Source organism: Chionomys nivalis, chromosome 17, assembly GCF_950005125.1.
Source record: "Chionomys nivalis chromosome 17, mChiNiv1.1, whole genome shotgun sequence".
Classification (NCBI taxonomy): Eukaryota; Metazoa; Chordata; class Mammalia; order Rodentia; family Cricetidae; genus Chionomys; species Chionomys nivalis.
Genome location: NC_080102.1, coordinates 31,252,002 through 31,267,759, shown reverse-complemented (window position 1 = coordinate 31,267,759; position 15,758 = coordinate 31,252,002). Strand labels below are relative to the sequence as shown.

The 15,758-nt window shown below is 42.8% G+C and overlaps 1 protein-coding gene across 10 annotated transcripts in view; it reads left to right on the top strand.

Annotated features, from left to right (window-relative positions):
* The window catches only part of Ptk2 (protein tyrosine kinase 2), a 207,465-nt gene extending 192,409 nt beyond the window's left edge, over nucleotides 1–15,056 (top strand). For 9 of the 10 annotated variants that reach the window (XM_057791691.1, XM_057791699.1, XM_057791695.1 and 6 more), the window contains 3 exons: nucleotides 3,954–4,109; nucleotides 6,575–6,655; nucleotides 14,557–15,056. In XM_057791691.1, coding sequence (XP_057647674.1) covers nucleotides 3,954–4,109; nucleotides 6,575–6,655; nucleotides 14,557–14,769 — 450 coding nt within the window. In that variant the 3' untranslated portion in view covers nucleotides 14,770–15,056. The remainder of the gene's footprint in view (nucleotides 1–3,953; nucleotides 4,110–6,574; nucleotides 6,656–14,556) is intronic. The other variant, XM_057791700.1, reaches the window with a different exon arrangement.
* The last annotated feature ends 702 nt before the right edge of the window (nucleotides 15,057–15,758 follow it).

Here is a 15,758-nt window from a genome sequence, read left to right as displayed (position 1 = left end):
GATCAGAGTGATGTGATGTCATCTCAAGAGTGAGAGTCAGGGGGGCACATCTTCTCCATGCTCAGGGCAGATTGGTCTGTGGCTCTGAGGGCATCATTGTCATGTCCATTCCCAAAGTGACAAGAGCATCATGGATTTACTTTGGCACACATTAGCATACTCATGCAGTTATGTTGAATAAACACAGCTGGTCTAGTGTACTGCTGAGATCAGTCCTAGAACACCTGCTAGCTAGTCTTAGCTCCATAAACCCAGGCAACTTCTCAGCAGCTGTCAGCAACACTGGGTATTCTTGGAGAAGAAACAGGTGAAGACAAATCTTCTAATACTGTGTCATTAAATCTGAAAGGAGAAAGGAAAAGTTAGAACAATGAACTGTTCTCATTTTCAAAAGCAGCCAAGAGTAAACCTTTGAACTGTCTTGTGTTATAATGAATAGCTGGCCTGGAGTCCTGACATTTTCCATCTTTTTTTATAGTTCATAATGAGAGTAACATGATGAAGTATACATGAGAATACTCTCTAATATAGGATGTTCCATAGGGAGAAATTTTGTGAGAAAAACAGACTTACTTCACCTAGATGAAGATGATGTATGTATCTTTTTTTCATTATCTGCTTAGTACAGGTAGCTAAACCCCTCCTAAAGGAATGATATTGGGCTTTTTTAAACAGTATTTTTTTATATAAAAAAGTTTGCCTTGAATTATTTGTAGCTCAAATAATTTATCCAAATAACATTTAGCCAGAAAAAGTTTCCAGCTTTCTTTGTAGGTTTTACTTTTTGTAGTTCTGTTGTTTCCTAGTACTCGTGCTGGACAGGCAGTTTGCCACTGAGTTCATGTCCTATTTTTCTTCCTCTGGGTTTTAAGCAGAGTAGGAACTGACTATCTCTAATGGATGGTGAGTTTTTAACTGCCAGCCCAGGAATTTCTAAGTTATCAAAACTCTGGACAATAAAAAGAAAAGTCTATAATAGAGCCAGGCAGTGGTAACACACGCCTTAATCCTAGCACTTGGGAGGCAGAGGCAGGTGGATCTCTGAGTTTGAGGCCAGGGCCAGCCTGGTCTACAGAGTAAGTTCCAAGACAGGCTTCAAAGGTACACAGAGAAACCCTGTCTTGAAAAACCAACAAAATAAAAATTAAAAATCTAGAATAGATGTTTCTCCAGCCAAGCTCTGACTTTTGGTATGCTACTATGATGGGTCCTAGAGGCAGGACGACAGCTCCTATGACTGCTCGATCAAAGGGTGTCATGCAGAGAAGAAGCTTTAAGCAACGTAAGCTAAATTTCCATGGTGGTGGCGCACGCCTTTAATCCCAGCACTCGGGAGGCAGAGGCAGGTGGATCTCTGTGAGTTCGAGACCAGCCTGGTCTACAAGAGCTAGTTCCAGGACAGGCTCCAAAACTACAGAGAAACCCTGTCTCGAAAAACAAACAAACAAACAAATAAATAAATAAATAAATAAAACTGAACAGTTTTTTCTATCTTGATAGTAATGCTCTTTAGATATCCCCTCTAGGAAGCTGTAGACCTTCCTGTACTGGTATTGTTTAAGTGCACTTCCTATGAAGAGAGACAGAGAAGTAACTACACTGTGATCCTCAGTACCTTAGAAACCTCTGGGTGTTTGCACCTCTGAACTGAAGGCTCTATGAGGCTTATAGTGGCATGGAGGCTTTTAGATAGGTCTATAGGTGGCAGTCTGCTACATTTTCCCTGCCAATCTGTTCACAGTAAGATAGCTAGGGGTCGACCTGAGGAGACAAAACAGCGAAGCCACCCAGTTTCTAAAACAAAAATGCCAGCCTGATTTATACCAGTAATCCAAGCATTTTGAGATCCTGAGGCAGGTAGGTTGAGAGTTTAAGACTAACCTAGGTAGGCTACGTAATAAAATCCTGTCTTTAAAAGATTTAAAAATATACACACAAAACAACCACAAAAAAAGTTCAGAAAGGAGAGTTAAAAAGAGTTAAAAGTGGGCTGGAGAGATGGCTCAGCGGTTAAGAGCATTGCTTGCTCTTCCAAAGGTCCTGAGTTCAATTCCCAGCAACCACATGGTGGCTCAAAACCATCTGTAATGAGGTCTAGTGTTCTCTTCTGGCCTTCAGGCATACACGCAGAAAAAATATTGTATACATAATAAATAAATAAATATTTTAAAAAAAAAAAGAGTTAAAAGCTTCTGAAGTATTTAGACACAGCCCCTACCTATAAGTTCATCTTAGGCATCAAGGAATTTTTTTTTTTTTATTCTTTTTTTTTTTTTTTTTTTTTTTTTTTGGTTTTTCGAGACAGGGTTTCTCTGTGGTTTTGGAGCCTGTCCTGGAACTAGCTCTTGTAGACCAGGCTGGTCTCGAACTCACAGAGATCCGCCTGCCTCTGCCTCCCAAGTGCTGGGATTAAAGGCGTGTGCCACCACCGCCTGGCTGGCATCAAGGAATTGAAGGCTAAGAGACCATATGCAGTGACTGAGGCTCATCTCCTGGAAGTCAAATGGCAGATCACTGATTACATATGCCCTTCTCCTCACTCGCAAAGAGCCTTGCTCTCTCTTGCACGACTGCCCATTGCCACTCACAGGCTTTGCATGCTGTCCTCATTTATCTCATGGGAATGAATGTTGCATGGCAGGGTTCTAGTTATGTGCTATGCCAAGAGCTGATGGCAGGCACAGGCACTTCTGACAGCCAGTGAGCAGAGAGTACCCGGCAGCTTTGTAGTTAGTGCCCAGGTATTCTGCTCATATGTTATATGGGAGTTTTCTGCTGCCTTATTAATATTGTTTTTCTTTTTTCCCTTTCTCTGATAAATCCTTTAACTTTTCCTCACCTTCTGTTCGACAATAGCCATGGAGGGTAAGCACATCATATCTGTGTGTCTGTCTGGATTGCTTTATTACACCCAGCTCTCTGCATGTGACTCTGGACTAGCATGTGGATAGCCCTGTGGGAGCGCACACTTGCTTTGTCACCTCTCATGACAGACAGGTGCCAAAAAGAGCATTTTTTCCAGAGACTGGTACATGACCAGCTTTACAATGAACTCAGATGCAACTTTCTGTTCCAGTATGCCTTTCCAAGGCATCCAGAAGTCTGGCATAGCCTCAGGACCATAGCAGACCCATAATTGTATATTTAGTCTTTCTAAAATATACCCACACAGCTTGAATTTTGAAACACTACTCAGCCTTTCCCCTAGGAAAGAGCCCCATGTCATTCTGCCCTCAGCACATAGGATATCATGAGTAATATCTGGCATCTCTGAACCCAGGTCCTGTATCATGTTTACACTCTATGACTTAATATGCTTCTCCTCATTACTACTCGAGGAACCAAGCCCTGCTGGCCTTGGTTTATCAAACAATCACCATAGGACTGGCAGGAAGTCCCTTCTCTGCTACATGAATATGAGTAGCTCTATGAAAGTAGATGGTGTCTGCCTAAAGCAAATACATGTGAGTCCACATTTATCATCATGAAAAGAGCACTTTGCTGTTAGTGTGTGAAGGCAGCAAAGCTGAGCAGAACTTAAAACCAGCAGAGATCGTTATTATTGATGCTGTTTGATCATTTAGTAATGTTTCAGTCACTTTCCCTAAAGTCCAATCAATTCTTGCTTATAAATTCTGTGGGTTGTTTCCCTTGTGAATGACTTGGGGGTCTGGGACACTTAATCTCCACTTTGAATCTGGAGACTTTAGTGTATATGATTTCATCTCATTTCCTTTAACTGAGCTCAAAGTTGGAGGACATCACTGTCTCATTTGTTGTCCCTTGGATGGCTTGCTTTACTGTCATCCTCAAACTGAACTATGTCTGACAAACAAGGAAATTCATTACCTTCTGCATCTGCTTTGATCTCTTTTAAAGACTCTCTAACTTAATTGTGGTGATACCTCACTATCTTCTGGGAAGCAGGAAATGACCAGCTTCTGTGTTATCAGCTTCAGCCCCAGGAAATCAGCCCCCCTCCCACTGCCAACCTCGACCGGTCCAATGACAAGGTATATGAGAACGTGACGGGCCTAGTGAAAGCTGTCATTGAGATGTCCAGCAAAATCCAGCCAGCTCCTCCGGAGGAATACGTCCCTATGGTGAAGGTAAAATCCACTCAGTATGATGAGGATGGCCTTCTTTCCCAGGGAAGTCAGAGATAATGCTTTGGGTGTAAACGCCACCACCAGATGGTGACAGTGTCCTTCGACATTACTGTAGCAAACAGTAGGGTGGGAATATACCTTGAAGCAGCAGAATCTTCTGATTACTGTTGTTTTTAAGTTTAGTGGAATGGACAAAAAAATCTAAAGAGCATAGGTTGTGTGGAATGTTGTGTAACAGTAATGCTAAGTGTGTGACTGAAGGAAGCAGCAATGGGAGTTACTTCCTTTTGGGGAAGAGGTGGAAAAGAACATGAGGGGAATACTCAAGTACTCATGAAAGCCAGGGCACATCTTCAGCTGTCATTATTCAATTGCCTCTACCTTGGTTTTTAAGTATGTTCTGAGGATTGAATTGAAGTCCGTTGACTTGAAAATCAAGTACTTACCTGATGTATCTGACCTGCTCCTGTGGTGTTTCTCTTAAGCAGAGGAGTGGACTTTTATGTGAGTGATGATAACCCTGTCCTGGTGGTCCTGTCCACTCAGAAGGTTGAGGCACAGCAGCCACTTGAATCCCAAGAATTCTGTACCAGCAGTATAGTAAAGACCCTTTTCCAAAAAAAAAAAAAAAGTAAAAAAGAATAAGGAAATCAGCATGTTGGCACACACCTTTAATTCCCAGCTCTCTAGAGGCAGAGGCAGGTGAATTTCAGTGAGTTCCAGGACAGCCAGGGCTACTCAGAGACACCCTGTCTTGAAAATTTTTTTTTAAAAAGTGACAATAATTCACTGTGCAGTTGGAGTGCATACCTTCTTTAATCTTAGCACTTGGGAGAAAGAGGCAGGCTGATGGATCTCTGTGAGTTTGAGATCAGCCTGGTCTACAGAGTAAGTTCCAGGACAGTTAGGGCTATACGGAGAAACCCCATCTGGGGACGGGGAAAATGACAACAATTTTTCGATTTTTTGTTTTGTTTTGTTTTGGGTTTGGTTTGGTTTTTTTGGAGGATTTTTTGTTTGTTTTGGGTGGGGTTTTTTTTGTTTGTTGTTTTTTTGGTTTTTCAAGACAGGGTTTCTCTGTAGCTTTGGAGCCTGTCTTGGAACTAGCTCTTGTAGACCAGGCTGGCCTTGAACTCACAAAGATCCGCTTGCCTCTGCCTCCTGAGTGCTGGGATTAAAGGTGCGTGCCACCACCGCCCAGCTGAGAATGACAATAATTAATAAAGGATGGAAGATCTGGGAGATAATGGGAGAGGGGAAAATATGAGATATATATGTATTCTATGAAAACTTTTTTTTCAATTAAAGTTTTTTTTAAAAAGTTGTGATAGGGGTAGTTCTGTGGCTAAGAGCACTCACTGTTCTTCCAGAAGACTCAGGTTCAGTTCCCAGCAGCCACATGATGGCTTATAACTTCCTGTAACTCTAGCTTCAGGAGATAAAATGCCCTTTTCTGCTGTTTTCTGGCTTGAGTCATACACATAATACACAGGCACACATACAGGCAAAACATACATACACACTAAAAAGCCAGCACTGTTGGCAAAAGACCCAAGCTCAGTTTACCTGTAACCGCCTGTAAGTTGGGCTCAAGGGTATTCATTGTCTTCTTCTGTCCTCCATGGGTATACACACACACACACAGAGAGAGAGAGAGAGAGAGAGAGAGAGAGAGAGAGAGAGAGAGAGAGAGAGAGTAAAAGTTCAGGAGAATACCACCACACCCAGGCCCTGGTTAGTTTTAGGTGTTGTATAAAATTCAAAATGGGCTCCCAGCCAGGCAATGGTGGCGCACACCTTTAATCCCAGCACTCAGGAGGCAGAGACAGGCAGATCTCTGTGAGTTCGAGGCCAGCCTGGTCTACAAGAGCTAATTCCAGGACAGGGTCCAAAGCTATAGAGAAACCCTGTCTTGAAAAACCTAAAACAAAACAAAAAAATAAAACAAAATGGGCTTCCAAATAAGACGTACCTTGCCTCCAGGCATTGGGAACTTGTCTTTAATCAGATTAAATGCTCAGGAACAAAATAAACTTTGTCTACTTGTCTGAACTGTGAGGGTGCCACAATCTGTTTGGAAGCCGGGTGGGGAAATCAAAGAGGTGAGTTTTCACCTGTAGGAGCTTCTGATATAGCGTCTGCCCTGGGCATGAGAGCAAAGGACAGTCAGACTAAATCTTCAGGGACAGGAGCCTAGTAACATGCAACACCCATCAGGACTCAAAAACTTCTGTGTTCCTTATATATGACCTTTGTGTGGGTGTCTCATGGTGGTGATCTCAGGATTTGGGAGGCTGAAGAGAGAAAATTACAGCCTTGGCTACAGAGTGATACCCTGTCTAAAATAAAGAGATTTTCCTTTCAGGTACCAGAAGGAAAAACAGTAAAGTACATACTTGAGAGAAAATAACAGTGTTGTCCTGACATTGTTGTGTGTTCTAATTCTTCTGCGGTTCTTGTCTTAGGAAGTCGGCCTGGCCCTGCGGACCTTACTGGCCACTGTGGATGAGACCATTCCTGTCCTCCCAGCCAGCACGCATCGAGAGGTAGGCCACAGTGCTGGGTGGGGTCATGCTAGAGGACACTTGTGATGCTGACTTAGTCACCAAAGTGCCCAAGATAAACCACTTAAGTTTCAGAGATTTCAACCTATGAGAGCCAGGCACCATTGTTTCTGTACTGTAGAGAGGAAGGATGGCATGAAGGAACAACATAGGATTGTTGGAGGAGGTCTGCTTGTTGGTTCCTGTCCACCCTGCTACCTTAGACCCAAAATAATCACACAGAAACTGTATTAATTAAATCACTGCTTGGCCCATTAATTCTAGCTTCTTATTGGCTAACTCTTATATCTTAATTTAATCCATTTCTATTACTCTGTATATCACCATGAGGTTGTGGCCTACCAGCAGTGTTTCAATACTTCTATCTCCCACAGCTTTATGGAGGTTCCCGCTACTTTCCTTTTCCCAGCATTCAGTCCAGTTTTCCCCACCTACCTAAATTCTGCCCTATCAACAAGCCAAGGGAGTTTCTTTATTAATTAACCAATAAAAGCAACACATAGACAGAAGGACCTCCTTCACCATTTCCCCTTTTCTGTTTAAACAAAAAGGAAGGCTTTAACTTTAACATAGTAAAATTACATCTAACAAGACAGTTATCAAGCAAGAATTTTAAGTTATAATATTTATATCTGCTTTATCTTTTGTCATAACTAGGAAAACTATAACTATAAATTCTTCAACTCTGTCAAAGACTCCAGAAGGATGTAATATTACCTAAGTAAACAGGAAGTGTATAGTAAGCAACTTCCAAAATTCTAGAATTGACAGAAACATCTCGTGGATGTCTTAGGAAGAGGAAGGATGCCATGAAGGAACAACATATGATTGTTGGAGGAGGTCTGCTTATTGGTTCCTGTCCACCCTGCTAGTATAGACCCGAAATAATCACACAGAAACTGTATTAATTAAATCACTGCTTGGCCCATTAGCTCTAGCTTCTTTTTTTTTTTTTCTTTTTCTTTTTTTTTATAGCTCTAGCTTCTTATTGACTAACTCTTACATCTTAATTTAATCCATTTCTATTACTCTGTATATCACCATGAGGTTGTGGCCTACCAGCAATGTTTCAGCACTTCTATCTCCCACAGCTTCCTAAGACAAGAACCGCAGAAGAGACCTGGACAGTCACCCAAAGTTCTTCTGTACCATTGGAGCATCAATCTTCAGCCTACAGGCCCATAGTATCTGGCAGACTTTTCCATAAAGCAGGAAATTTCAAAGACAGTTCTGCCTATATTGGCAGTTTGTCAGTCACTTTCTTCTGTGTCCTGCAGAATTGTCTGGCAGACTCTTTCATGAAGCAGGAACCCCAAAGGATGGTCTCACCTTTAAGCAAGTCCTTTCTCTGTGGGTCCTGCATGTCCAGTTCAGCAGTTCAGGCAAAAGCAGTTCCTTGCCCAAATGGCTAACAAACTCCATAAGGAGCCTCTTCAGTGCCCATCTTCCTCTTGAAGTAATTGATACTGCCAGGAGCAGATGTGTCCCATTGTCATGAAAAGTACTAAATTTTTAAACATTTTAAATGCCATATTCTGAAGGTCTCTGAAAGATTTGAAGAATCCCTAATATATATATATATATATATATATATTATATATATATATATATATATATCCTAACTAACATGACTACAATCTTGACTATTATGGATGATTACCTATTAACCTATATTTCTTAATTATACATTACATTTTTAAATGAACTGCACAAACACAGTACCATTAATCAAGAGCAGAAATATACGTATTACAAAATTGACCTAAAATTTGTATCAGTAAACCAAGATCCATACCAATGGAAAGTATCCATCTCTAGCATATCCCCCTTTAATGTAAATAAACATTTATAGACAATATTTGGGTTATGGACATAGTTTTGTCCATTCTGCTTCCTGCTGATTGGGGGCACTGTTAATCAGGTCTTTTATGGTGTATCCTGTGTGCTAGTCACCAGTTGGATGAAGTAAATTTTTGAGGGTGTTCATGGCAACCTTTCAGGGGATCTTGTTCCATCAAACCACACCAGCCTGGAAGCAATCCACGGGTTCTCATTCTCTGTGAAAACAAGAGAAGAATTTCTTTTCCAAAGCAACATATTCTTAGACCCAAATTTGGAACTCATGATATCTTTATAATATACATGCTGGTTTAGCTTAGCAACCCATAGAATAAAATGTCTCTCTGTACTTAGCTCATTCACATTCAAAAAATTCAAAGAAGACACAATAATACACATAATCCAGACTCTCTGTGAATTTTCCGTTTTTATGTGGCTTATTTTTCTTTACTCCTTTTACTCTGTCTCTTTAAAGACTTTACCCTTTTAAGTTAAAGCATTAACTTTATCTTATGACTCTCTATATTCTTTTTCTTCTCTCTTCCAAGCCTACGTACATTTATCCAACACTGTGGCTCTTCTGGATTTTTCTTTATTGCATATCTGTAATTCTTTACTGTTCAGGAGTGCTTTTTAAAATACTAAGCGCTTCTTAAAGCTTAAGCTGTGCCATTACTATGGTATATATTGTACTGTCTGTTTGCTCCGCTCAGTCCAGCATGGCAGAGCTGCTTGCACCTCTGAGCCACTCACACCACCCTACTTCCAGGCACACAGCCAGTCCACGTCACCATTAAGCAAGCTGCAACAGTCTGCTCACTAACCCCATCCAAATGCTTTGTTTCCCGAAAGAGTCAGGGTTTGTGCTAGCAGGCACAGCCCACAGCAAGGAAGTTGCCATTTTGAAACCGTGTGGCTGCTACCAGTAAGACCTCTCGCAAAGGAGTTACAGCATACCACCTCAAACGAAGCCCATTTGAAAAAAAAAAAATGTGACTAAACTTTGTTTTTTAGTGTCTATAATTTATTTTCAAGCTTTCTCAGGTTTTACATGGATATAGTCCACCATGTTGGTGCCATTTTGTTGGGAAAGGGACTGCTTGTTCGTCCCAGCCGCCCAGTCACGAAATAACCACTCATAAAACCATATTACTTGCAACACTGCTTTACCCATTAGCTCTAGCTCCTTATTGGGTCTTACATCTTAATTTAACCCATTTCTATTCATCTGTATATCACCACGAGGTCATGGCCTACCAGCAAAGTTTCAGCACATCTATCCCAGCGGCTCCCTGGCAGCTCCCCCCGCCTTCCTTCTCCCAGCATTCAGTCCAGTTTTCCCCACCTACCTACGTTCTGCCCTATCAGGCCAAGGCAGTTTCTTTATGCATTAACCAGTAAAAGCGGCACATAGACAGAAGACCTCCCACACCATATGATAGTCTGGAAGGAGAGGGAGAGAACAAGTCTTGGGCCAAGACACACCTTTGAGAAAGAACTCTGGGTGATCATCTTCCTCCCACCAGGTCTCACCTCTTCTTACCCATAAATCTCTGCCTTTCCAAGTGGTGTTGGTATTCTCTAAAAAGGAGATATAAAGTCCTTTTAACCAATTGCTTTAAGGATCCAAAATTCACCTCAGATACTATCCCCTGGCAACAGTCTCATATAGCCCAGGCTGGCTACACACTGAAATTTCTTTTCTTTTCTGCTGGCCAGAATGCTGGATTATAGACAGCTGCCACCATGCCCATTCTTGGCTGCCTTTTAGTTGTCTTTTGGTTTTGTTTTTTGTGGTGTTTTTTTTTTGGGGGGGGGGAGCAGGTTTCTAGACAGGGTTTTGCTGTAGCTTTGGAGCCTGTCCTGGAACTCCCTCTGTGGACCAAGCTGGCCTCGAACTCACAGAGATCTACCTGCCTCTGCCTCCCAAGTGCTGGGATTAAGGGTGTGTGCCCCTACTGCCTGGCGCCTTTTAGTAGTTTTGTTTCATTTGTACGACATCTGAATAAAGGGAGCCACAACCCTCCTCCACTGGTCCCCTTCCTCCCCTCACCCCACCCCCTTGGTTTTTTGAGACATGGTTTCACTGGGTAGCCCTAGCTATTCTGGAACTCATTCTGTAGAACAGGCTAATACTGCTTCCTCAGTGCTGAGATTAAAGGCATGTACTACCGCCATCTGACTCCCTTTCCTGTTTCTAGTATACCATGCACTGTTCTTCAACCTATCCTGCCTGGGATTTTGTTTGGTTGGGTTTGTTGTTGTTGTTTCTTTCTCTTTTTCTTTAATTAAAAAAGTTTTTATGTTGTTGGTGGTTTGCCTACGTATGTGCAGTTCGTTGGAGGCTAGAAGAGAAAGTGTTAGATCTCCTAGAAGTTAGAGATGGCTGTGAGCTGCCATGTGGTGCTCCTGGGACTCTGGAAGAGCCCTCAGTGCTGTTAACTGCTGTCCCATGCCTCTAGCTCCTTGCTCTTTACTCTGAAAAGATTTTCAGACTTACAAAAACTTGCCAGATTATTAATGAAAAATTTCAAGCATCCTTTATTTGAAGTGCAAGTGTCACATATCAACACTTCACCACATTTACATTCTCTCTCCAAGGTGTCCACCTGTTTGTTCATCCTTAACCATGAACATCTGTGGAGCTTCTGATACCAGGGATGGCCTGCTGTATACCCACCCTGCAGCTGTGAGCGCTGAGCCTCTGGTTGCTGCAAGCTCCTTTGCTGCTGGGTGCACTGAGGGCCTGTCGCATGTAATTCAAGGCAGCTTGGGTTGTGTGTGTGTTGTTTTTTGTTTTTTTTGTTTTGTTTTGTTTTGTTTTGTTTTGGTTTTGGTTTTTCGAGACAGGGTTTCTCTGTAGCTTTGGAGTCTGTCCTGGAACTAGCTCTTGTAGACCAGGCTGGCCTCGAACTCACAGAGATCCGCCTGCCTCTGCCTCCCGAGTGCTGGGATTAAAGGCGTGCACCACCACCACCCAGCCAGGTTGTGTGTTTTGAATGGTTGCCTGTCCACCTATCTCTTTGTTACCTCTGCTCTTCTGAAAGATGTTTGGCTGCTTTCTTCTCTTACATGGCATCAAATTTTGGAGTGTAGAAAACTTTTTGTTTTGGCCTCATTTTTCTTTAATCATTGTTATTTGTGTGTGCATGTATATATACCTAAATGCATAGCTATAACCTGCTCAGTTTATGTTACTTGTATGTTTTTTTTAATATTTATTTATTTATTATGTATACAATATTCTGTCTGCATATATGCCTACAGGCCAGAAGAGGGCACCAGACCTCATTACAGATGATTGTGAGCCACCATGTGGTTTCTAGGAATTGAACTCAGGGCCTTTGGAAGAGCAGGCAATGCTCTAACCACTGAGTCATTTCTCCAGCCCCTGTATGTATGTTTTCAATGCTGACTAGTTGTTATTGAATAGCCAGTTGGTCTACCCTTTTCTGGGGAAGATTGTCCCACTCTCAGCATTCCTCAGCTGCCCATAGTTCTTCATGTAGGGATGAGCCTTTCACCCATCCACAGTAACACATCTGTTGGTGTTATCCTTGTTCAGCTCCTGTTTAGGCAGCACTGAAAACCAGGGGAACAGGGACTTGCTGTGAGACTGTCTCCTGGGAATGTCAGAAGCTACATTCATAGTCTCACTAGCATAGGAGAGCTTTTTGAGGCAGGTCTAGATTGACTTGGAGCTTGAACTTGAAACCTTCCTCCCGAGCCTCCCCAAGCCAGAATTACAGGTGCACACTGCTGCACTCAGCTGACATTAGCATTTTTTAGTAACCCAGGCTAAAGGATTCTGTAAGCATGCATGTATATCCTGGTAAGTGACTGCCCCAAAGCTCCAGCCTGCAGCACTGAATGTGCCGTGTTGAGTCGTGCTTGAGGTGCTCTACTGGACTGCAACTCACATTGCAAAGCTACTATGTGATATTAAAAGAGCCTTTCTTTGATCCTGCTTCCCTTCTCTACTGCCTCCCCTCCCGCCTGCCAGGCAGCTATGTTGAGCCCAGTTTTCTGCAGTGACTTGCTCTAGAAGTATCAGGGGCCACTTAGATCAGAGTCTTCCTCACTCACTCCTGCCAGTCCCCTCACTGGCCCTTCTGCTGCCTTTGAGCATGACCAACCTTGCCATCTTCTTTTTTTTTTTTGGTTTTTTTTGTTTTGTTTTGTTTTTTTTTTAAGACAGAATTTTCTCTGTGTAACAGTCCTGGCTCCGTAAACCAGGCTGACCTTAAACTCACAAAGATCCCCCTGCCTCTGCCTCCCAAGTGCTGCACCACCTGGCAACAACTTTTTTTTTTCTTTTGGTAGTGCTGGGGATCGAACCCAGGGCTCTGTGCATGATAGGCAGGTGCTCTACCACTGTACTAGATCTCTAACGGGCAGGGCTCTTAAAAGGGAACATAGTGAGTGTGCACAGGAGGTGCTCGTAGTGGCTCTAACTGAGGAGGATATATTCTGTCAGAACCCCAAAGGCAGGCCAGTACAGATGCCAGAATACTAGCAATGTCCCCATTCTTTCATTCAACATGCACCCTGCTATCAAAGACAACTTTCTAGAGCAGTTGTCTTGATTATGTCATTCTCCCTCTCCACATTAACTCCAGCAAGATGAAGGTCAACGTGGCATGGTCTGTGTAGTTGAAACTGGTCTACTACTTGTGCAGTCTAGTCCAAACAAATCTAGCTGTTCTCTGTGAGGTCTTTCTGAGACAAAGGACTAGCTTTGTTTGTTTGTTTGTTTGTTTGTTTTTGTGGTCTTTATCTGTTGAATTCAGGATCTCCTTGCAGGCCTCTTCCACCAGGTCTAATTCCCGCCTTCATCCACAACAAAAAGTGGTCATTGCCCTGGAATCATTAAAAGAGCAGATGTCCTAGTCACCATTCAGTGAGTAAGCAGGAAGGGCTGGGTATGGTGACACAAGCCTTTGATTCCGTATTCCGGAGGCGGAGGTGGGTGGATCTGTAAGTTTGAGGCCAGCCTGATCTACATAGCTAATTCCAGGACAGCCAGGATGACATAAAGAGACCCTGTCACAAACAAAGAATTAGCAGAAGAGTTGTGAACCCTGCAAGGCAACATGTGCGCCACAGCCCAGCCCAGCCCAGCAGAGTGTGTCTTGAGGATGTCCCCTGACTCGGGCAATAGGAGCAGTAAATGTAGGAAGCCTATGCTTAGACTACTAAGACAAGATACAGAGACCCTAGAGAGATGTCTGGAGACATGGCTCTGCTCTTGCAGAGGACCCTCATTTAGTTCCTAGCACCCACATACCAGCTCACAAGCAAATGTAACTCCAGCTCTGTGGCATCTCAAGCTCTCTCCTGGCCTTGTTAGTTACCTACACACACGTGGCATGTACACACATGCATACATAATATATTTTAATATTAAAGTAAACCCCAAGAAAAGGCCCAGAAAGAGAGTCAGCATACTAAGGAAGCATGGCCTTGGTCTTTATCATGGGCGGTTCTCATCTTGGTATTAAGATGTTTGTATTAGAGTGTGCATGTTGGACTAGATTATCTCAGGTTCTGTCACATTCTGTGATTATAAAATGAAGCAAAGTCTACCACACACAGAAGTTAGAGTCCAAACAGCAAGCTTAGTACAGGAGAGACAGTCAGGGTGACATGGAGGCTGAAAATGGAAACACTGCTAGCACATGTGTGCTGCGTGCACACATGCAGGCATATAGGCACACGACACCACATTACAGTCACTAAATTTCTAAAGAGGACAGACAGATTTCACACTCCATTGAAACCCCCCCCCCCCCCCCCCCACTGTGTAAGCCTGACTGGCCTGGAATTTGATATATAGACCAAACTGGCCTGAAACTCACAGAGATCCTCCTGCCTCTGCCTTCTAAATGCTGGGATTAAAGTGTGCACCACCATGCCAAATTTATTCTGTTACTTTGAAAGTTTATTCAAGGAAAATAAAGTTTTATTTTGTCTTGGAGGCCCAAAGAAGGACTCAAGACAAATGCCTTGGAGCTGATCTCATGACCCTCTCTTGTATTTCCCAGATTGAGATGGCACAGAAGCTGCTGAACTCTGACTTGGGTGAGCTCATCAGCAAGATGAAGCTGGCTCAGCAGTACGTCATGACCAGCCTGCAGCAGGAGTACAAGAAGCAGATGCTGACAGCTGCTCATGCCCTGGCTGTGGACGCCAAAAATCTACTTGATGTTATTGATCAAGCAAGACTGAAAATGCTAGGGCAGACACGACCACACTGAGCCACTGGCCATTGAACACGGCTTTCTGCCCTTTGGGAGATCTTCTCTAGCATTCCACCAGCAGCGAGGAAGTAACCGTGTCCTCAGACGCCCACACTCACAACTCCAACTGAATGACAGCTAGCTGAAAGGCTCTCTCATATAAGTTTAACCACAATATGTGTGGTTTTGATTTGTTATTTTTCTAAATAATGTTCAGAAAAGTCTGGATCCAAAATGTGGCATTTTTCTGAGAATGAAGATTGTACATTAAGAAGCTTTTAAAATATACTTGGTGTTGGAATTGGGATGTGTGCTTCTAGAAGTGGTAATTCCTACTGACTATGGCTTAAAGTTGGAAGAGGAGTGTCTTAGGAGGGAGGACTCCCTAAGAGCCCAGAGGCTGGCCATCCTTCCTGCCAGAGTTTCTGTCCAGGCTGGGTTGCTATATGCTAATCTCATTTACAGAGAAAGTGCATAAAAGCTATATTTTGAAGACTGAGTGGTTTCAGAAGAAAACTTCTGCCCTCCCTGTCTCTACCTTTTTCTTTCCCGTGAATACTGAAGCATTGAGTTGCAAACGATCTATAGAACTGACAAAAACTCTTGTCTTTCCTCACCAGAATTCTGTGTCAGTTTTTTGTAGCAATGTAATTTTTCTTGGGAGCAGAAATGCTTTGTACCAGAGCACTCCCAACTGCATCAAGAAGTTCCAGAACCATCCCTGTTCTCCATTTTTATATAATTTATAAGAATGATTAAAGCCATGTTGACTCTTACAGCCACTGGAGCTAACTGATCTTCATTTCGTCTGTCTTCCCAGGGAGGACCTCACATGACAGACAGGGATGTGGGTCTCTGTGCTGTTGTTACACCATGCGTTCTGTTAGACAGTTTGGAAAGCATACCTTCCCTTTAGTTTGTTGGGGGATATAAATTATTCTCAGGAAGAATATAATGAATTGTACAGTTACTCTGACCTATTAAAGGTGGCGCCAGGAAAGTTTGCA